This window comes from Pseudopipra pipra, chromosome 18, assembly GCF_036250125.1.
Source record: "Pseudopipra pipra isolate bDixPip1 chromosome 18, bDixPip1.hap1, whole genome shotgun sequence".
Lineage (NCBI taxonomy): Eukaryota > Metazoa > Chordata > Aves > Passeriformes > Pipridae > Pseudopipra > Pseudopipra pipra.
The window spans coordinates 4,217,749-4,238,233 of record NC_087566.1 but is presented as its reverse complement, the minus strand read 5'-3'; the positions used below and the strand labels follow the sequence as shown (position 1 = coordinate 4,238,233).

Below are 20,485 nucleotides of genomic sequence, written 5' to 3'. Positions count from 1 at the left end.
TGAGCAGGGAGGTTGGACCCACTGCGGTCCCTTCCAGCCTGACCCATTCTGTGGTTCTGCGAACGTGGCTGGACAGCAGCAGCTGTGACTGCAGCGTGAGAGGGGCTGTCCAGCCATGGCTCTGGTAGGCAAAGATCACCTCTCCATATAGCTGAGAAAAACACCCAGCAAAACCAACCCCAGAAAACAGACATGATGCTTTGGAGGGCATCCTGCCACAAAGAGTGTAAAGTTAAAAAATATGATATGACAAAGATATAAAATCATGGTGGAGTCTGATGACAAAGCTAAAAGTCCCAACGTGGCAGGGAGGTCCTGGCAAGGGAGCCCAGCTCATGCCCAGGGAATGCAGTCTCTGGGCTGGCTTTAACCATGTGATGTCATCTCTCCTGAGAATGGGTTAGGTAACTTCTTTGTATCTACAAAGCTGGCAGCATTCCTGGATGATTCAAATAAAGTGATAAGCAAGGCAGGCCTTGGAAAAAGAAAAAGAAAAAAAAAGGCAGAAAAGGTCCCTAATGCGTCCTAATGCTCCTGACAGGAATAGAGGCACCTTTCACTCCTCCCTGCTGCTTATCAGAACCCACAAACCCTCCCTCCTGCTCCCCATGAGGCTTTACTTTAACCTAGGAAACTGAAAAATAAAAAATCTGAAGAAAAAATAAAGAGAGAAAAGTTAAAGGAAACTATTTGCAAAATGATTCAAGTAAGCCGTGAGGGCTGTGGTGGGTTTGGGGTTCACAGAACGTTGTTGGAATGGACCTTAAAGATCATCTAGTCCCACCTCCCCCTGCCATGGGCAGGGACGCGTCTCACTGGACCCGGTTGCTCAAGGCCTGGCTTTGAACACTTCCAGGGGTGGGCAACCTGTTCCGGTGTTTCCCCACCCTCACAGTAAAGAATGACTAACATCTAAATTCCTAAATTCCCCCCCTTTCAGTTTGTACCCATTCCCCCTTGTCCTCCCACTGCCAGTTCCTGACCGCGAGTCGCTCTCCGGCTTCCCTGGAGGCCCCTTCCCCTACTGGAAGGTGCTCTGAGTACTCCAGCAACCTTCCCTTCTCCAGCCGCAACTTTGCTCAGTTTTCATTTGTTTGTTGTTGTTTTTTGTTTTTTTTTCTTTTTCCCTCATCACATTTGCCCTCTCAGCGAACCACCCGGTGGCACGGAGCGGGGGGTTCAGCGACGGCGCCCGGCACACCTCGCGTGCCGGTCGGAAGAGCGGGGCGCGGCGCTTCCCGGCTCCCGGAATGCCGGGATGCCGCGGGGCCGGTCCCGCCCCGGGGGCGGCGGAAGATGGCGGCGGTGCGGCTGTGCCGGTGCCGCTGCCGGGCGCTGCTCTCCCGTGTCCGCGGGGCCCCGCGGGCGCTCCGCGGTCTGGCCGCGGGGCCGGAGATGCACTTCGGCTTCCAGAGCGTCACGGAGGAGGAGAGGAGGGAGAAGAGTGAGGGCGGCGGCAGCGGGCGGGCTGGGCCCGGAGCCGAGCGGTGATGGGTCTCCGGGGTGCCGGGGTGTGTTTGGGGCTGCCCTTACCGGGAGCCTCCGTGAAGGGTATCCCTGTGAATACCCCTGTGAATAATGTCACCTGCTTCGTGCTTCCCTCGGCTCGGGAAGGCTGCGTCTCCAAAGAGACCTTTGTCAGGCAACGGGCAAAGCAGGATTCGATTTTTTAATTTTTTTTTAATTTTTTTTTTTTGTGATGAGTTTTCAGGTTGTTTTTTTCACCTCCACGTGGTGACAGACCTCAGCGAGGCAATACAACACACAGGTTACTTCGACATGAGCGTTTTGAAGTAAATTGTGTCTCATCTCATTCTCATGTCCTTTCTTTCTTGCAGTTTACCAGGTATTTGAAAGCGTGGCCAAGAAATATGATGTAATGAACAATTCCATGACACAGTTTACTTCAACATGACCGTTTTTAAGTAAATTGCATCTCATCTCGTTCTCATGTCCTTTCCTTGCAGTTTACCAAGTATTTGAAAGCGTGGCCAAGAAATATGATGTGATGAATGATTCCATGACTCTAGGAATTCATCGTGTGTGGAAGGATATCCTGGTACATAAAATGAACCCTTCCCCAGGAACACTTCTTCTTGATGTTGCTGGAGGAACAGGTAAATAATTTTGGTGAGTTCCACATGACAATGCCACGCTGGTTTTCAGCTGTTTGAGTGCTAAGAATTAAGTTGCCCAGCTTTTTTTTTTTTCTTCCGTCAGTTCCTGTCTTTAAAACCAGTGAGGCATCTACTTGACTTTCCCAGAGAAGGGTTAAGAGTTAACTTCTTTGTGTTTTGTAATATCTTGCTCCAGGGGTCTGAAGGTGTTGTAGTACTGCCATGATATACTGTGGGAAACTATTTATATTTGTAGAAAGTCACTAACTCTTTGCTTTCAATATATTCCCTTTATATATATATATATATATATATATATATATATATATATATATATATATATATATATATACTCTCTGTCTATATACAGTGTGTGGGGGGGTTGTTTTATTAATATATATGACTCAAAATAAATATAAACTCAGTTTGATGTTCAAAGCCTTATGTTTCGATTTCCTGGAGTCAGAAAACATTCCCAAATGTGAATCTTTGTTTTAAACCAACTGCAGGTGACATTGCCTTTCGATTCATTAATTACGTTCGCGCTGTACGAGAACGGCAGCTCCAGAGGAAGATCAAGCACCATCAGGATTTGTCATGGCAGGAAATTTTTGAGAATTACCAGGAAGACAAATCTGACTCTCTAGGGGATTCCCAGGTGGTGGTCTGTGACATTAACAGAGAAATGTTAAAAGTTGGGAAGCAGAAAGCACAGCACCTTGGCTACTCTAAAGGTAAGTCATGCATTGTACCGTGTCAGCAGCGTCCCTGATAGCAAGAATTTGATGCATCAGGTGATCACCACTTCAGGATTACACTTCAGGTGTACAGTGATTCTCTTGAATAACACTTGAATTTTCAGAACAAATATGAAAGTGTCCATGAGGTCTGATACCCAGCTGTCCTTCAAAATTAAACAATCAAAACCTGCTGTTAGTATCTGTGCTGACAAATCTGGTGTTACTGAGCTGCAAAAGAGCTCAGCCCTAGAATGACTAAAGATCTTATAATGTGTATTTTAGGAATCAAGATAGCAAATAAAAAATGCAAGAACTAAAGGATACTGTGAACCTATGAAACTTCCCAGAGTTAGAGCATATGCAAATAATGTTCAAAGAAACTGAATCATATTGAATATATAGGTATATACAGAACAGTGTTTTGGCTGATCTGCAAAATTAACTACTCAGTCTTGAAACACAGCGAGTGGTATAGTACAGGGCCTTGAAAGGTTCCTGTGTATAGGCCAAGATGTCTTTCCTCCAACAAAAATGCAAAGTGGAAACATTTGTTTTAAATATCACCTTTAAAAGAATCAATTTTTTTCTAGGATAGGTAAGTTCTAGTCTTTCTGGAGCAGTCTTGAGTTCAGTTCTGTGACTTGTCTTTCACTACAGGCTTGTCCTGGGTACTTGGGAATGCTGAAGAGTTGCCCTTTGATGATGATATGTTTGATGTTTACACAATTGCCTTTGGAATCCGAAATGTGACTCGTATTGATTTGGTAAGTTGCTGTAGTGTATCCTGACATGGGGTCCTTATCATTCATCTGAGGGGTTTTTATTCAGCAGAGGAAGAAAAGGAGGAACTCCTTTGTATAAAGGAAGACCATAGTCTACTCCTGAGACATTTAAAAGAAGTGGCATGTGGTGTGCAACTTGTTTGAGTGGAGAATGCAATTAAATGCCCCACCTTTGCCATAAAAAGATAGATTTATACCAGTTGCACCCAATCCTTCCAGCTTGACAAGCCACACAATCTCTTCCTAAGGCAAAGGGCCTGGATGCTGCAGTCATTCCCCACCTTCTCCTGACCTATGGCATGGCTGGATCTACACATGCACAATGCAGTCAGTCTGCATGTCTCAAATCTTCTGAAATACCAGATCTACATCCCACCCTCCATGGGTCCAACAGTTCCTGTTCTCTTCTGTTTCTCTGTCTGAGCCAGCAGAGCTTCCAGAGCGGGGTGGGAAGCAGCTGGCTGCTGCCCCCACTGCTGTTAGCTGACCTGTTCTGCCCATTTCTGCTCAGTGTCTTTACACTGGCTGGTGGTAGAGCTTCCTGTGAAGAACAAGTATGATCTTAATTAGGATAAGTAGTGCCCTTTGTTCTAAACAGTGTCTATCCTTTGAGGAGGACAAGCTGTCGTGGGGGTAAAGATAGGTTAGATCACCTGTCTTGGTGGACTAGTTGTGTGTGTTTTGGAGCAGTGTGTTACAACCTTGGCAAAGCTCCTTCTGTGGCAGGTGTAACCACCTTGGACCATATGCCTTGGAAGTTAATGTGGATGGATTTTCCTGGTACTTTGTCTGCACCTTTCCAAAGCACAGGCTCTTTGCCTTCATGGATACAGGAGTCTGGTGGCAGAGTTCCCTGGAGACCTGATACAAAACACCCAAGCTGCCAATTCTTTTGCAGAGCTTCTGTCATGTATGTGTACTGTTTGTGTCCCCCTCCTTAGAAACAGGACAGTTGAAGCCAAGCAACCTGCAGAGCTGCTGGAATACAACTCTGCTGTGCTCTTGCATGAAAGAACATACAGTTGTAAAGAAAATTTTTTCTTGATTCTTCTTAGGTATTTTGTTTTGGATATAGGATGGAATTTTCGAAGTAGCCAAAGATTTTCTTCTTCCTTCTCCTTCCTTCCTGTTCTTACACATTGCTCATCCGAAACCCAATATCATTCCTTCTTTGATCTTTTGGGTGTGCCTCAGTAAAATCTTTTCTTTCGATTTAAAAAAAAAAATCTGTCGTGCCCTTTTTTCTTTTTCGGTTTCTTGTAGGTGAGTCACCTTCTCCCTTTTGGGTTTGGTCTGTAATTACAAGAGCTCTGCCAACAAACATTCATCAGTGGGAGTAGGGAAAAAGAAAAATTGGCAACCCAACATCAAGTTTTGACACAAAGCCTTGTATAAATCTATTTATGTAACATCGAGAGTGTTTGCGCTTTGAGTTTGTTGTATGTTTGGGTTTGGGGTTTTTTTACTTGTCTTGGGATGCTGCTCCACATTAAATGTTACAGATTGCCAGTCAGGGTACTCTTTACTTCCCTCAGTTCATCTGAGTTGCATGATAATATCACATGCCATGATAATAGGCAGGTGCTGTTCTACAGAAACAAACTTATCACATCTGCTTTGTCTCAGGCTCTTGAAGAGGCCTATCGTGTGCTGAAACCAGGAGGAAGATTTCTCTGCCTTGAATTTAGTCATGTCAGCAACCCTCTTCTTTCCAGGTAAGAACATGGTGGCACTTTATGCCACGTCACAAGGCTCTCTTATTTGTGCTCAGCCACAATAAGAGATGGAGACACTTTGAGGCCTCTTCTTTGTGCACTTTTAAAATCAGACACAGACTGCACAGCATAGTGGTACAGAGACCAGCTTGTGTTGGAGAGGGTTGGTTTTTAAACTTCCTTGTATTCATTTGCATTTGTTGTCTGTGTGTGCAGGCTCTATGATCTCTACAGTTTCCAGGTTATCCCTGTTCTGGGTGAGGTCATTGCTGGTGACTGGAAGTCTTACCAGTATCTGGTGGAGAGCATCCGGCGGTTCCCTCCTCAGGTGAGACAGGATTTCCCTGAACTCCTAACACATAAAACATGATCCCAGCACAGCCTTGCAGCCACTGGCTCACAGGCCTTCGAGTTGTTAAAATTATGGCACTTCTTTTTCAGGAGGAGCTGAAGGCAATGATAGAAGACGCAGGTTTTTTCAAAGTGGATTATGAGAATTTAAACTTTGGCATTGTCGCCATTCACTCAGGTTTCAAACTGTGAGTCTACTATGTAGCAAAACACAGGAGGGGTAATTTTCGTGAAGAATGTGAAAGCTGTGGAATTTTAACAGTATGAGGATTGAAGAAGAGTGTTAAGAACTTGTGCAGCAGATACTTGCTCAGCAGCCAGACCCAGAACACCAGCTACCTTTTTTCCTTCAAGAAACATGTGGAAGGAGCGATTCCTGTGGCATTTCTTACACCTGCATTTCCCTTCAAGTGCAGTGTAAAGGACACGGCCAAAACTGAGCAGTGCCAACAAGTGAAGCAACATCAGTTGCCAGTGGGATTTGGACACATCAGTTGCCAGTGGGATTTGGACACATCAGTTGCCAGTGGGATTTGGACACAGAAATAGGCTGACTAGTCTTCCAATAAGATGCCTTTTGTACTAAGCTTCAAGGAGGATATACCCATGAGAACTTGGATTTATGAAGTAACTATGGATTTTTATGAAGCTGTTATTATCTCTGTCATGTGGAGTTTAAGGATGTTTTCCCATGACTCCTTCTTTCAAAGGCAAATGAAAGGCTTGTGAAATAAAAGGGCTCTGCATCAACTCTTTTCCACTTAAATCAATCCTCTGTAAGAAGGTTGCCTAAGAAATTATGGATTTGGGGCTAGGTGGGAATAGGGGTGGGGATGTTCATCCTTCATTCACACTGCAATAGAGAGAGTAATGCAAGAGGGCAGAGGGTAAAGAAAACTCTTAAAGGATAAACTTGTTCCAACAGTTTTATTAGCAAAGAAGCAATCTTTTGAAAGAAAATAAATACAAGGAAGACATTTTTGCTTTTTTATATAGCCACAATGAAAATACCAGCTGCTACAGCAAAATCCCTGACCATTAACAATACAACAAAAGACCTGGAGATCAAGGCCTGTTTCCCCAGGAAGGCTGAAGGTGGGAGATCCTGTGCAGATCCTGTACCCAGGTGCAAGTTTCAGTAACAGTCCGTGGTTCTAACCAGACTTGAAAAGAAGAATAGCGACTTGGCCGAGGTAGAAGTAGATGAAGTGCTTGGTCTCATGAGTCACGTAGCTGCCAAAGTTCCTTCCCACGATGCAGTGCCACGTGGGATTGTATTTCTTGTCAAATTCCTACAGAAGAGAGAACTAGAAAGTCAGCATTTTTGTGGTAATTATACTAATATTGTCTAACAGGTTTTCTGGGTGGTTTTTTTTTTTGCAATGATATGTCACTTGTTAACAAGTATCACTTTTGGAAGGAGGCAATTAAGGAGCAGCATATGCTCCTAAGCGCAAGGATCATCTGTCACTTTATAACTCATCTGCTGCTTAGTCATACCAAAAAAAAAAGCGCTTCCAAGCAGAGCAGGAATAAGCTTAAAACATATGTTTGGTGAAGTAACTTTTACCCCAAAGTCACACCATGATCTCAAACCATAACTTCTGAGAGCCTCACTGCTTGTTCTGAACCTCAGATTAAACCAGTACTTTTGATTTCATTAGCTGTTTACAATAAGGATGCTGAAAGGACACTTGCTGGGAAATTCTCTGCCACATCCTTGATATCTGGTCACAAGACCATATTCTTCCAACACTCTGCCATCAGGAGCCTGCTACAACTTACAAATAAACTCCTGTGTACAGGTGTACTGTGAGTAATCCCATGCAGTCAGTGGTTATATAGTGCAGTACCTAACAGCCATCAACTGAAGAGGTTTTTCTGAGAACATGGAAGAGGTTCCTGTTCTGCTCAAACAAACCCTTCAAATACTTGCAGCTCAGTCAGGCTCCCAGTAGGAGTCAAGAGAGAAAATGTGACAAACTGTAAGCTATGAACCATCTGTTCAGCACTCATATGAACAGCTTGTCTTACATGTAGGGGGAAAGGGCAAAACCCATAACCACTTATTACGCGATTGGCAAACCACCCCTCCTCAAACAGGCTCCATATAGAGCCCGTGTTTTGTACCAGCTCATCAGTCACAGGGACAGTCAGCTACCAATCTGCCCACCTGGACAATGGGACAGTGGCAGAAAAGGCATAAGGCACTACCATAGTAAAGCAGAAGGACCTAAAAAGGTCCACATAAAGGGTGGAGAAAGGAACATAGAGAGAGAAAGTCCAACTTGATTATCTAGTGTGTCTAGAGCTTGTTTCTCTAGAGCAACTTGCCCAGCAGCATTCTCCCTGATTGATTTTTCATGAGCACATTACAAGCCAACATTTACCTTCTTTATGTGAGCAGCGATGTCCTTCTCGATGTTATATTTCTCCAAGGCCTGAGTAGCACATTCCACCGAGTCCTGCTGCATCTCCTCTGACATGTCCGCATTTTTGATCACTGCCTTCCGATCGCTCATGATTGCCTGCTTTGGGAGAAGAAGGAGAGAATTCAAAGTTGCAGGAGCACCTGTCAGAGTCACCTGTACCGTCACTCCCAGCGAGCTCCCGGGGCCGAGCAGCGCTTTGCCGGGTGTGTCGGGCACGGGCACAGCCCCGGGCACAGCCCCGGGCACAGCCCGAGCAGCGGCGGCTGAAATGCCGGGTCCCGTTCAGCACCCGCTCTCCAGCCGGACCCACACAAGCCCCGCCGCCCTCCTGGCCCTCCCCAGCCCCGCTCCAGCCCTTCCCCAGCCCAGCGCAGCCGCTCCATCGCCCGGCCCCGACGGCCTTTCCCCGCCGACGGAGGCGACCCAAGCCCGGCCCCGATGCCAAGGGCTCGGAGCCCCGCGCGGCTGCAAGGGAAGGGTCCCGCCGGCAGAGCCGGGGGTCCGCGGAAAGGGAGGCGGCGAATGGGGAAGCGCCTGTGCACAGGGGAGCCGCCGGTGTACCGGGGTGGCCGAGTGTCCCCGGGGACCCCGCACCCGTCGCTCACCGTTGGGCGCTGCGGGGCCGGCGCGGTGCGGAGCGAACGGCGCTGCGCTCTGGGCCGTGCGCGCCTCGAAGCGCCCCGGCCCCGCCCCCTCCGCGCCCATTGGCCAGCCGTTGGTCAGCGCCGCCGGCCCCCGAGCGCCCATTGGCCACCGCCGCCGGCCCCCGAGCGTCCATTGGCCGCGGCGCGGCGCCCGGCAGGGCTTTACCCCGGCGTTGTCTTGCGGCCCGGGATGCCCCGCGCCGCGTCCGTTGCCATGGCGACCGCAGGGGTGAGGGGGGAGCAGGAGCACCCCCACACTGCCGGAACCCGCTGGGATGGGCCTGTGGATTTGGTCCTGCCTCCCGTGCTACCCGTCTGCTGCGCCAGGGCACGCTGAGGTTGGACGTTTCTCCACAGAAAGGGTGATCAAACACTGGAACGGGCTGCACAGGGAGGTAGGTGGTGGAGTCGCCGTCCCTGGAGGTGTTCAAGGAAAGATTGGACGCGGCACTGAGCGCCCTGGTCTTGTTGACACGGTGCTGTTGGGTCACAGGTTCGCCTCGATGATCTCAGAGGTCTTTTCCAACCTCATTTTTTCTGTGATTCTGTCTGGCGTCGTCTGGTGATTCTCTGCAAAAAACTTGTTGCTTGAAGTACCCTCAGCCTCCAAGGAATTGTAATGTGTCCACCAGCTTCTGTAAAGCACCTTTCCATGGTTGATATGTGCACCCCAAAAGCCATTTTATTACTTGCCCCAGCCTGGATCACTGAGACAGTGAGTTTAACCCAGTAATCTCTGCAACAGACTTTGTTTCTCTTTTGAAACAAGCTCTTATTGGGAGTAGGTCTTTTAGTAATATGGGATATTACTGAAATAATATTGGAATATTATCTGGGATAGTTTTTTCAGTTATATGCCCTTTACTGAGAGCAAAGCCCACCCCTGTCAAAGGAAGGAGTTCCACAGCTTGTAAATGGCACTTGATCATCTGTCCTGTTCTGACCATGTCCTGATCATGTGTCTGTTTTCAGCTGTTTTCAATTCAGACTAAATGACCTCTGAGAGAAATCTCTTACCCATGTTTACTGAGTATGATCAAGTCAGCTCCAAACTTTGTTCATGAAGTGAACTGAACCTATCAGACTTCTCAAGTCTCTTTTATGGCATCTTTTGCAGACCTCACCGTTTCTTGCCCCTCTTGCCACATTTTGTTTGTTTGTGTTTGCTTTGGGTTTTGTTTTGCTTGGTTGGTTTTGGGGGGTTTTTTTGTTTGTTTGTTTAAATGAAGCAAGATGTTTTGGGAGATCCTGGGTGCTCTGTTTAGTTAGTTTCACTCTCCCTGGGGCACTTTCTGCTTATGCTCTTGTCAGCAGATAAAACACTGTTGAGTCTTCCAGAGCTGGTGATCTGTTAATAACAGGAACCACGTCCCTAGCAAACAGCACAGGATGACTTAGAAGAGGTTTTCAAATACTGGTTGGTAGGACTCCCATTTCTTTGTACCCTCAAGAGCAGTCATCCACCTCACCTGAAATGCAAATATTTTTTCATATTAGTACAGTATAGTTGCCTGCTCAGTGTCATTCACAGCAAAAGCAGCGTAACTGCAAGCAACCCTTTGCTTTTGCAAGCTCTGAGACAACCTCAGAAAAAATATACCGCCCCCAAAAATATTGAAACTGGATAATGTAACACTTTTGTCACACTAGAGTATCTCAGGAATAACTTCTGGCTCCCAGGTTTTAGCATTCCAAATAGGAGAGATGGAATTCACAGCTTTGCTTGTGTGCTAGCAACGTGAAGAAGCTCTGAATGGTCTTGGGGCCACAGCCAGTAATTAATTTACAGAACAGTCTTTAGTATCTGCAGTACTAGCAGTGGTTGTTTGAGTACTGGACAATTTTGTGCTGACAGGACTGAACCATTTAACAGTCTTCCCAGTGCTTACACTAAACTTCAGAAACACCCATGAATCTCTGAGGAGGCGCTTGTGTTTGGTAGCTGCAGGCAAATTTCTGTGCATTTATTAAGAAATGGTTGGCTGAGGAAACAGATGTGATGACGACTGCAGGAAATGTCAGTGTGGGTGAGATACACGTCGTTAATGGGGAACATTAAAGCCCAAGATACAGGACTTTAAAGAGAGACTTTAGAGCCCTACTTGTTAATCAAGAATATAAAAGTATCGTTTCCCCCAGGGCAGAGCTGCAGGGGAAGGCAGAACAAATGCACACAGGAGATGATAGCTGGGGTAGAGGAGGTGCTGAAGGAAACTGGATAAGGCATATCATGAGATTCCTCTTGCAGATGGAGGTTAGATTGTAAGCACTTTGCAGGAGAGGTATTTTTTTGCTCTTTGTTGCACACCATACCACTGTATTAATAGGGATTTTTTCCAGGGCTTCCAGTTACTATCAAAACATAGAATAATCATTATTAGCAATAAAACAGCTACCATCTTCTTTCTGTAAAACTGAAGAAGTCTCCACATTGACATTTTCTTTGTAAACCTGGAATCCGCATGCGAGGGCTTCTAATCCAGTTTTATATCTACAGATTTACAGGGGTGGAAAAATCTTGGCAGGTCTGAGTCAAGTTCTCTCCGTGGTCTCCAGAGGAAACATATGCTCCACTTGTGGGTTGGGGCCCTGCAGTGAAAGCAGGTGAACCAGCACACGATGGGGGCCTTGTGTCACCCTCAGGGTGCAACCAGGGCCCAGTGGGGCTCAGCAGCATCCTGGGGGGCTCAGCACCCACCACATTAGACCTGCCAAGGGCAGGCTCAGGCACTGACATGTTCTGCCCCACAGGCAGCTCCATCCAGCCCCTGCCAGCATTTCTGTTTTGGTGGTTGCAGGTGTCTGAGTCAGGGCTGTAATTCCCTCATTAGTGGTGAAGTTGCAGCAAACCCCTCCATTAAGGAAATGTGTGTTTTCCACTTTAAATGCAGTTTGGGCTGTGGGGAACAAGCAGCAGGCAGTCTGTTCTCTCACCAGAGTGTGTGGGAGCAGCACTGAACTGGCAGTTTTAAGCTTAGCATTGGGAATGTGGGATCATGTTATCCAAATTGTTGGTTTGCTTTTAAATAGTTACCTGATGCTATTTTGGGTTGGAAGCTCCTGCAGCCATGCAGTTCACTCTCAAATTCCTCTCCCTTTTTCTATGTAAATAATATTGTCCCCATTCTCTCTGATGGTCAAAAGGATAAGGCCAAAATGGAATTCCAAGGAGGAATTTCTCAAACTGGGAATTACCTGCTAACACGATTGAGTCTTTCCTTGTCATGATTTATATATGCATCCTAAATTACTTTTAGGCTGAATCTTGAAAAGCCCAAGACTAAAACACTAACACAGCATTACAGCTTTGCAGAGGATTTGATTAGTGGGGTTAAATACAGGCTTTACTTCAATACCCTTGAAAGAATTCAGGTATCATAGTAATTACATGTTTTATGCATATGCAAATATGTGTGTGTGTATATTATGGAAGCTTAAACAAATAATGAAGTAACTAGACAAGTAAGAGTGGGACAAGTGTTTGCTCTCATTTCCTGACAGTGAAATCTGGGGGGAAAAAATCAGTTCCAGAAAAAGAACAGTTCAAAGCTTACCAGACATGCAACCTTTGAGGGCAGCAAGTGAAAGTGAATCCTACCCAGAAGCTGTGATTTCTTACACCAGCAAAGCCAGCTCAGCCAAGGTTTTCCACTAAATACGTGGCACATAACAAAGAGCAAAGCAGTTTGACCACATGGTATTAAGAACAAGCCACCAGTGGCTCAACCTAGTACCAGTATTATTGAAAGGCTTTAGTATTTTTCCGTGTTTTTCAAATTATGATGCCTGTATTATGCTTGGTGGACTTTTGAGATGTCAAGAAACAAGGCACATGTATCATTAATCTCTAATGTATATTGTCTGCTGTTTGCAGGGATGTGGAAGATGCAGTTCACAGCAGAAACAATTCTAAGTCCCTGCTCAGGACATCCCCTGTCACAACTGGCAGGAGCTGAAGGGACACATAGCAGCAATCTGGTTACAGCGAGATGGAAGGGGAGTAATGGCTTTTCTCTGCAAAACGATACAGAACATGCACTGTGTAAACTGGATGACATCAACTTACAATGTCACAAGGTGAGTTTCTGCCCCCAGGGGAAACGTGTGCCAGCACAGCCATGGAGGAGCCACTTTCCTTCTCCTGTTGGGCTCTCAAGAGCCACAAGAGTGGACTCAGAACTGGTGATTTTTCAGCCTTTTCCAGCACTTCTGAAGACAATTCCATACAATCTCTTTTAATGCATGGAGTTACAACTGGAATAAGTAATTATGGATTATTAAATCCATATGTACGTGGACAGGGCACCACCTAGGAAAAAACATTTGTTTTTCAGCCTTTTACTGTGCCCCTTATGGCCTGAAAGTGAGTGGTGTGGACTATCTGGTTCTAGTTTGCTGCAGTATTTTTCTTTCAGCAGGTCTCTGGTTTCTCTCAGTGAGCCTTGGCTTATCTTGCTTCTGAGTGTTGGAGATTCCATGAGGAAGCCTCAGAATCCTCTGCCAGGATGAGACAGTGACAATGTTATGTTACACAGCACCTCCTCCTGTGATGGTCTCCTGGCCTCTCCAGTCAGAGTCAGGGAGATTCATTTTGTTCTTGGAGCTGTGCTACTTCTTTGCAAGTACCTTTTATTTTAGAACACATATTTTTGTGTTTCTCTCAAATTATGTACAATTCCAGTTATTTAATTTATGAGGATAGAAATACAGACTGGGAAATAGAAGGTAACCCAGACAGACATGGAGAACAGAGATAAAATGGAAATAATTCAGTACAAGCAAAATATTTGATTAATCTTCTCAAAGTCCTTTTCTTCAATAATGAAACCCTGAGTTCTGCCCATATGTCACAGAGATACTCAGCAATGTCACAGACTCCTCCTCCACACCAGACTTTGTTACTTCTGACAGGTCAGAGCCAGAGTTGAGCTACAGGCGAGAAATACAAAAATAGAGCCTTCCAACCTCTCGTTTCCCAAACAAAGTTGTTGAGGAAAAATGGTGGTTTTAATCATTACCTGTGAATGTTCTCTTCAAAGCCTTTAAGCCATTCGGTATCTTCAAGAAAAACATGAAATTAATTTTGCTAAACAAAAGCACTAAGGTCATCTGCCTTCCAGCTTCACAGACATTGAGTATTTCAGTAGCATTATTAAACTTTTACACCTTCTCTCTTCTGTAAGTTGTCTTGCAAGTGCTCTTCTTTTGACCAAAATACAGGTCAGGGTATTTCAGTTGTGACTGCACAAAACTTTGTTTTCCCAGATAAAATAGTGAAAGGGTGTTTGGGCTCTGGGCTGTCACTAAGAGCCCTGCAGAAAAGTGTCTCATTCCTCCAGCTTTGGTAAAGGGATGTTACCTGAGGGAAAACAAAGAGGAAGTTTTATGAGACCAGCAGTGGGTTACCTTCTGGGTTGTACAACTTGGCACTAACGTGCTTCTCTGGTTTATTCTAAGTATGTTCAGGCAGCTTAAATTCCCTGAGCAAGTCAGGAAAGTAAATCCTGACTGACTTCCTGTAGAGAATTGCTCGACACGTTCAGTAACTTCAGTCAGATCAGCCTCTGTACTGCTTTAGGACCAACAAATTGCACAGTTTTACACAGATGGCTACATTTATTTTAGTACTTCCCTATTATTAGCTAAGATTCCTGAAAGTAAGTGCAGCTATGGCAGGTTATATTCCTCAGGTTAATTCAAGAAAGACTAAAAGCTTTTTGCAAACAAGTCAATACCTGGTGGGGCTACAAAATACTCCTCTACTTTCTCTCTGGCATTTTGCAGCAGCTCTTTGGTGCAGTTGCCTTCTGTCACATCATCTTCTCTGAGGTACAGACACCTGAAGAACACAGATTACTAGTTGTGTTTAGGCTATTTTATGAAGTAGGAAAGGGTAGCTTATCACTAAGCCTGGTTTTGGTCCTGAGTAAGTACTGGAACACTTTGAAGCACCCAAGAATGCCACTGACAGATGTCTGAAGAGCAACATGTGCAGACCAATCATGACAAGACAGACTGAGGAATTGAAGTTCACCTTTGCTGTGGTCACACATAAGGATCACGTGGGCCAGTGGCATCTTTCTCCCACACACAACCATGATAAGACATTTCTGTAACCAAAGGGGCCATTTCTGTAAGCAAAGGGTGATTCCCAGGGATAAAAGGTCACAAAAGCGAACAGTTTGACAGATTAACAGATAAAAGGAGGCTGCTGTGGTCCATCACCTGTCCTCTAAGACTGAATCCATGGGTTCCACGCCATCAGTGTTCACTTCATGAAGCTGGTCAGCAAACTCGATCGCCTTCTGCAGCCGCTCCACGCCCTCTGAGTCACGGAAATCCACCAGGGCCAGGTGCTCCAGGTGGTCCAGCACTTCCACCGACACTTTTTGCTGTCAAACCCGGACAAAAAAAGGGCAAAACTGAGCAAGTTTAATAGTGTGTGTGTTTGGGTTTTTTTTAACTAAAAACTCGTTCCGCGGCAAAACCGGAGTGTACAAAGAACCGCAGAACCGTTAAGGCTGGAAAAGCCCTTTGACACCATCAGACCCAACCGTCGCCCTACAGACAGCGGCCGGGACACGTGTCCCGTGGGCGACGGTTGGGTCTGAAAGGGCTTTTCCAGCTTTTACGGGGAACTCAGTGAAGTTCACTCAGTGTTTGTCCCTCCCGCCTCGCGAGGGGTTGCGGTACCTGCGGCGGGGGTCGATGCCCGCTGTGGCCCCGCGCGGGGACCCTCCAGGCGCGGACCCACCGCGCCAGCGCCAGCGCCCGCATCTCCCGCCTTCCCTTTTCCGGGGGCGTGACGTCACATCCCGTGCGCGACGTCGCTCCGCCGCGCGCCGGATGTGCGTCACGGGGAGGGCGCGCCCGGACGCGGCCCGGCGGGGCCGCCGCGATGAACAGCGTGGGCGAGGCGTGCACGGAGCTCAAGCGCGAGTACGACCAGTGCTTCAACCGCTGGTTCGCGGAGAAGTTCCTCAAGGGCGACAGCGCCGGCGACCCCTGCGGGCAGCTCTTCAAGCGGTACCAGCTCTGCGTGCAGGTGGGTCCGGCCCCGCCGTGCTGCCCCCGAGCTCCCCGCCCCGAGCTCCCGCCGCGGCCCCCGGAGCAGCCTCAGCTTCGCGCCCCGCCGGGTTGGCCTCGCCCTGTTCCTGTCGGTCTTGGCGCGGAGTGTTCCGCAGATGTTCTCTCGCTGTGTTTTTGTTGTTGATGTAACACCTTCATCCCGCTGGTGTAAAGGCTGCGGCTTGTTTCCGTGAGGATCCATACTGTCAGTGAATTCTCGGTGCATACTTGACTAACTCTCAGCATTGCAGCTTTATCCAAACCAGCCTCATTATTGTTTTTTTCTTTTCTAGATCACTTTTTCTAGACCATCTCTCTACTCCCAGGCAGGCAGCAATAGGATGAGAGGACGTAGTCTTAAACTGTGCTAGGGAAGGATTAGGTTAGCCATCAGCTCAAATTTCTTCACAGAAAGGGTGATTAGACATTGGAATGGGCTGCACAGGGAGATGGTGAAGTCACCATCCCTGGAGGTGTTTAATGAGAGACTGGACACACTCAGTCTGCTTGACATGGTGGTATTGGGTCACAGGTTGGCCTCGATGATCTCAGAAGTCTTTTCCAACCTCATTGATTCTGTGATTCTGTGTTTTGCACCATGTAGCACTGTAAAGACATGTCAATTTTAATTTTTTTGGTTTTGTTTTTCTTCGTTTTCAGAAAGCAATAAAGGAAAAGGACATACCCATCGAGGGCCTGGAGTTCATGGGCCCGAGCAAAGGAAAAACTGAAAACTCCTCTTGACCTTGGCTGTGTGGGTGGAGTCACTGATATGAACCTTTGGACTAAGCACTAGCACCAGGTGTACCACCAGGTGCCACCTGGATAAGACCTTTAGATCTTTATAAACTGCTTTCTAAGAAGCGAAGAATCTTCTCTGCTTGCGAAAACAAACAGCTAAAATCAAAAACCGAAAAGACTGGATCATGTGGCAACTGCTGCCTCTTTTCCAGTGAATTTTGGTGGTGGTTCAGCACCTAACAGCTTAAAAATCCATGTGACCTAACTTCCTGTTGAATGTACTCTATAATGGGGGAATGCTGATGGGAGCAGGCTGAGATAATTTCTTTGTGACTGGTTTCTTTTGCTTATTTATATAACACTTGAAAGCATTTAAAAATATGAAGGGGGTTGATTTACTTTGTCTCCTCTCTATGCTGCTGAATTTTGGTGGAAGAAGTTTGTTTCATGTCATCCTGAACATTGAGGGGCTAAAGCATTATTTTCTCTCAGCAACAGGGATGGTCTGAAAGCACTACTGGGCCTTCAACAGCTTGGCTAAAATAAATATAATCAGGTTATATTTTGTTGAAGTTCAGAACTGTTCAGTAGAATCTGATTGTGGCCTCTAGAAGGGATGGAGGTGGCCTGCTCAGAAGCTGAGGAGGAGACCTTTAAGGAGAGGTGACTTACTGAGCCTTTTCTGAGGTAGTGACCCAACCATGAACTCAAATCCTCTCTCCTTTAGCATTACACATTCCTGTGGCATGATCCTCACACAGGGATGGGGAAAAGCTGGCCCCTCTCCTTACACCAACACAGGTGAAACAGTAAAGAATATTATGGCCTGGGGACAAAAGAGAAGTCAACTTCCTAATTATCCTTTGCTTTTAATCACTACCTGATGGATTATTCAGAGGTTTTACTTTAAAAAAAAACTAAAAAAGGTGCAGTTCTCAAACTTTAAAGCTGGCCCAGACACTGAGTTATCTGGGCCTTGTGCAGAAGAACAGGAATAACACATACAACCAGTTTGCTTTTCTGTGATCTTTCATGTAGGGCTAAATGTAGCGTGATTTTTGTCAGCTTTAAAACAACTGCGCCCATCAGTGCCTTGTTCTGTGCTTTTAACCCAGAAAAACTGTCTCAGCAGTCATTTTACTAGTAAGCAGATGAAATAAATTGCATTGAAACATGGGGAAGGGTGTCCTGCAGCACCCACTTGGAGCTTCTCCCTTGCCATCCGTCACTCCTTTCAACAGCAAGATGCCAAGGCAGCTGCTGCATTCTTCCTTTTGGGAAGGACAACTGAGACGAGCTCAGTTTTGTACCGTGTAAAAAACAGAGAAGTTAAAGAAAGAATTGGAAAACAGTTGACTTGCAGCAAGGAGAAACTTGAAAAAGAATGTGGTGGCACAGACTCAGGCTGTTGGCTATGGAAGGTCATTAATCCCCTGTAGGTTAAGCAGCTTTTACATGACACAATACACATTATACAAGTATGGGCAGTGGGGCCAAAACTGTGTTTTCTTTTGCAACACCTAAGTGAGTGACTTTAAACAATCAGACTGCAGCTGTATGGAAAGCAGAGCTGTGAGCAAGATATGTACTGATACACCTGAAAATTTGAGAGCTGTGAAGGCACACAGCTTAGCTCAACATCTTTGCTGCCACTCCCTCTGCCAGAAGGGACCAAGAGAAAAATCACCTTCATGACTGTGAATAAATATTGCAATAGCTGGTTATGGAGAATGTGCTTCAATATATATTGAATTTTAATCTGCATACCTGTTCTTCTGGCTGTGAGTTTACAGTCACCAGTTAAAAAAGACATGAAGAACATGAAGTTGAGTCATGTCCTATTCCAAGTGAGTTCCTGTTGTGTATCAGACACAGAACAGGCATTAACATTCAGGTAGTCAAACCCCTTTACTCCTGCACTGTGTCCTGGGGGAAGCCTCCATGTTTTAAGCAAACACTAAAGAACTTCTAAGGATTCAGATTTAAAAAAACCAGTCAAATCCTAAATTCACGTTCAGAGTTGTTTATTTAAAGGACCTCATCACAAGTACACACAGAAGCCACTAAAACCACTCAGCTTCATCTCAAATGCAGAGTTTCTGAAATTATGACCCCAGAAACGATGGTTCCCACTCAACATGCTGCTTCAAGATGGGGAGAGCCAAAGTTCTGGCTGTAGTCAGGACCTTTAATCTTCATAACCGGTTGGGAGAGCGTTAACATGGGGGTTGTGAAACAGGGTATGGTTCCCATCACCCCAGGGGAAAGGCTGTTGAAAGAAGAGAGAGAAATAAGCCAGTGGCAGCTCCTGAACAATCTGTACAGCATCAGAAATAAGCAGCAGTCCAGACTCAAACATCAGGATGAGGGGACACAGCCTCAAGCTGTGCCAGGGGAGGTTCAGACTGGACATCAGGAGAAATTTCTTCATGGAAAGGGTTGTTAAACATTGGGATAGACTGCCCAGGGAGGTGGAGTCACCATCCCTAGAGGTGTTTAAGGACAGACTAGACACAGTACTCAGTGCCATGGTCTAGCTGACAAGGTGGTGTTGGGTCACAGGTTGGACTTGATGATCTTCAAAGTCTTTTCCAACCTACATGATTCTGTGATCACACAGTCTGACAGGCTGGAGAATTAAGCAAGCTGGCATCTGCTCCCAGGCTGTAGGAAGCAATGGTTGAAAAACTGTCTCCTTTAGCTGGGAGCCACGGTCTCTGAAGAGCAAGATCCTTGCTCTTGCAAGCTTAAAACATCTACTGTTGTGTTATCAGACACAAAAACAGGTATTAACACTCAGGTTGTCAAACCCTTTTGCTCCTGCACTTTCTCCTGTGGGAAAATATGAGGACTCCAGTTTTGAGAATCTGGGATGTCCTCTGTTAGCTTTTAGCTGTGTATTAGTTTAAGTACAGCAGCTTCAGGACTGAAACGTTTTTCAGCAGGACATTTTTAGGAGGATCACTCGGGGGTGGGAAGAGCCGTGAGAAACTCTCTTACTGCCTCAGAAACAAAGCCCTGGGGTGAGATCGCGGCTGTGTATGCACGGCACCTCACCGAGCAGATGGGAAAGCAAGAGGTGCTGCAGTGAGCTCAGATACAGCAGCCGCGAGGAAAAGAGGGCTTTCAAACAGCGCAGAGGTACCTTGGTCCTGATCCGGAGATGGGCGTAGGGCACGAACTCGGGCCTCTCGTGGTGTTGCTGCGACTTCAGGTAACAGTTCAACATACACACGCCCACGCCGGGCAGCGCCACCACGAAGGTCAACATCCTCCAGAGCTTAGCTGGGCGGGAGAACAACCAGCGCTGCCATCAGCGTTAGTGACCCCAGAGCGCCTCAAACGCAATTAACGCGCTAACGAGGCGCTCACGAACGCTGCCGAGGCTGCCCTGGCTCCGCGGGGCTCACACCGAGCGCGGCCCCGCCCCGCTCCCGCGAAGGGCAGCGCCCGTTCAAGGGCAGCGCGGCCCCGGTCCCGCCCTCGCCCCGCAGGGCCCCCGTTACCTCCGCCGCCCTCGTGTGCCGCGGCCGCCATGCCCCGCGCGGGCGGGGAGCGCGGGCCGGCGGCGCCGAGCAGCGCCCGGGACACCCTCGCCAGCGCCGCCATGTCCTCCGCGACCGCTGCGCGGCACCGGAACCGGAAACGGGGCCGAGGACCGGCCCCGCCGACCTTGAGTCGGGCATGTCACCGAGGGCGGGCTGTCCTGAGGGCGGGGCCGGCGCCATTTTGGTGCTGAGGGCGGGGGCGGGGCGGGGCCGGTCTCGGGGAGCGGTGGCAGAGTCGCAGCGTCGTTCGGACACAGAAACACAGAGTGACAGGATTGTTTAGGTTGGAAATGATCTCTGGGGTCATCGAGTCCAACCTGCGACCCAACACCACCGTGTCAGCCAGA

General features: G+C 47.1%; 5 protein-coding genes and 1 long non-coding RNA gene across 11 annotated transcripts; 3 read left to right on the top strand and 3 right to left on the bottom strand.

Moving 5' to 3' along the window:
• The first annotated feature begins 1,243 nt into the window (after positions 1 to 1,243).
• Positions 1,244 to 6,455, top strand: COQ5 (coenzyme Q5, methyltransferase). Of its 5 annotated transcripts, XM_064675376.1 has the most exons (8): positions 1,267 to 1,444; positions 1,712 to 1,768; positions 1,968 to 2,117; positions 2,627 to 2,851; positions 3,515 to 3,621; positions 5,266 to 5,354; positions 5,571 to 5,682; positions 5,796 to 6,455. In XM_064675376.1, exons 1-8 carry the CDS (start codon positions 1,297 to 1,299, stop codon positions 5,895 to 5,897), a joined length of 990 nt encoding a protein of 329 aa, XP_064531446.1. In that variant the 5' UTR covers positions 1,267 to 1,296; the 3' UTR covers positions 5,898 to 6,455. The 5 variants fall into 5 exon arrangements, with proteins under 5 accessions (XP_064531445.1, XP_064531444.1, XP_064531446.1 ...); XM_064675375.1 differs by lacking the exon at positions 1,712 to 1,768 and having other exon boundaries at positions 1,244 to 1,487; XM_064675374.1 differs by lacking the exon at positions 1,712 to 1,768 and having other exon boundaries at positions 1,244 to 1,511.
• Positions 6,456 to 6,613: 158 nt separating this feature from the next.
• Positions 6,614 to 8,839, bottom strand: LOC135424278 (dynein light chain 1, cytoplasmic). Of its 2 annotated transcripts, none has more exons than XM_064675389.1 (3): positions 8,743 to 8,839; positions 8,096 to 8,233; positions 6,614 to 6,997 (listed from the first exon to the last, which is right to left on the bottom strand). In XM_064675389.1, the coding sequence occupies exons 2-3, from the start codon at positions 8,225 to 8,227 to the stop codon at positions 6,860 to 6,862; spliced, it is 270 nt and encodes an 89-aa protein (XP_064531459.1). In that variant the 5' UTR covers positions 8,228 to 8,233; positions 8,743 to 8,839; the 3' UTR covers positions 6,614 to 6,859. The 2 variants fall into 2 exon arrangements, with proteins under 2 accessions (XP_064531459.1, XP_064531460.1); XM_064675390.1 differs by having other exon boundaries at positions 8,096 to 8,236; positions 8,743 to 8,823.
• A 75-nt stretch (positions 8,840 to 8,914) lies between these two features.
• LOC135424280 (uncharacterized) lies at positions 8,915 to 15,217 on the top strand. Its single transcript, XR_010435138.1, has 2 exons — positions 8,915 to 9,496; positions 12,656 to 15,217. It is a non-coding gene; the product is annotated as an uncharacterized LOC135424280 (long non-coding RNA).
• Positions 13,394 to 15,613, bottom strand: GATC (glutamyl-tRNA amidotransferase subunit C). Its single transcript, XM_064675384.1, has 4 exons — positions 15,475 to 15,613; positions 15,007 to 15,173; positions 14,517 to 14,620; positions 13,394 to 14,140 (listed from the first exon to the last, which is right to left on the bottom strand). The coding sequence occupies exons 1-4, from the start codon at positions 15,556 to 15,558 to the stop codon at positions 14,109 to 14,111; spliced, it is 387 nt and encodes a 128-aa protein (XP_064531454.1). The 5' UTR covers positions 15,559 to 15,613; the 3' UTR covers positions 13,394 to 14,108.
• On the top strand, positions 15,612 to 17,150 carry TRIAP1 (TP53 regulated inhibitor of apoptosis 1). The gene is made up of 2 exons (XM_064675391.1): positions 15,612 to 15,826; positions 16,510 to 17,150. Exons 1-2 carry the CDS (start codon positions 15,680 to 15,682, stop codon positions 16,591 to 16,593), a joined length of 231 nt encoding a protein of 76 aa, XP_064531461.1. The 5' UTR covers positions 15,612 to 15,679; the 3' UTR covers positions 16,594 to 17,150.
• A 1,447-nt stretch (positions 17,151 to 18,597) lies between these two features.
• On the bottom strand, positions 18,598 to 20,254 carry LOC135424276 (cytochrome c oxidase subunit 6A2, mitochondrial). Its single transcript, XM_064675386.1, has 3 exons — positions 20,097 to 20,254; positions 19,736 to 19,875; positions 18,598 to 18,859 (listed from the first exon to the last, which is right to left on the bottom strand). The coding sequence occupies exons 1-3, from the start codon at positions 20,197 to 20,199 to the stop codon at positions 18,779 to 18,781; spliced, it is 324 nt and encodes a 107-aa protein (XP_064531456.1). The 5' UTR covers positions 20,200 to 20,254; the 3' UTR covers positions 18,598 to 18,778.
• Positions 20,255 to 20,485: the final 231 nt, after the last annotated feature.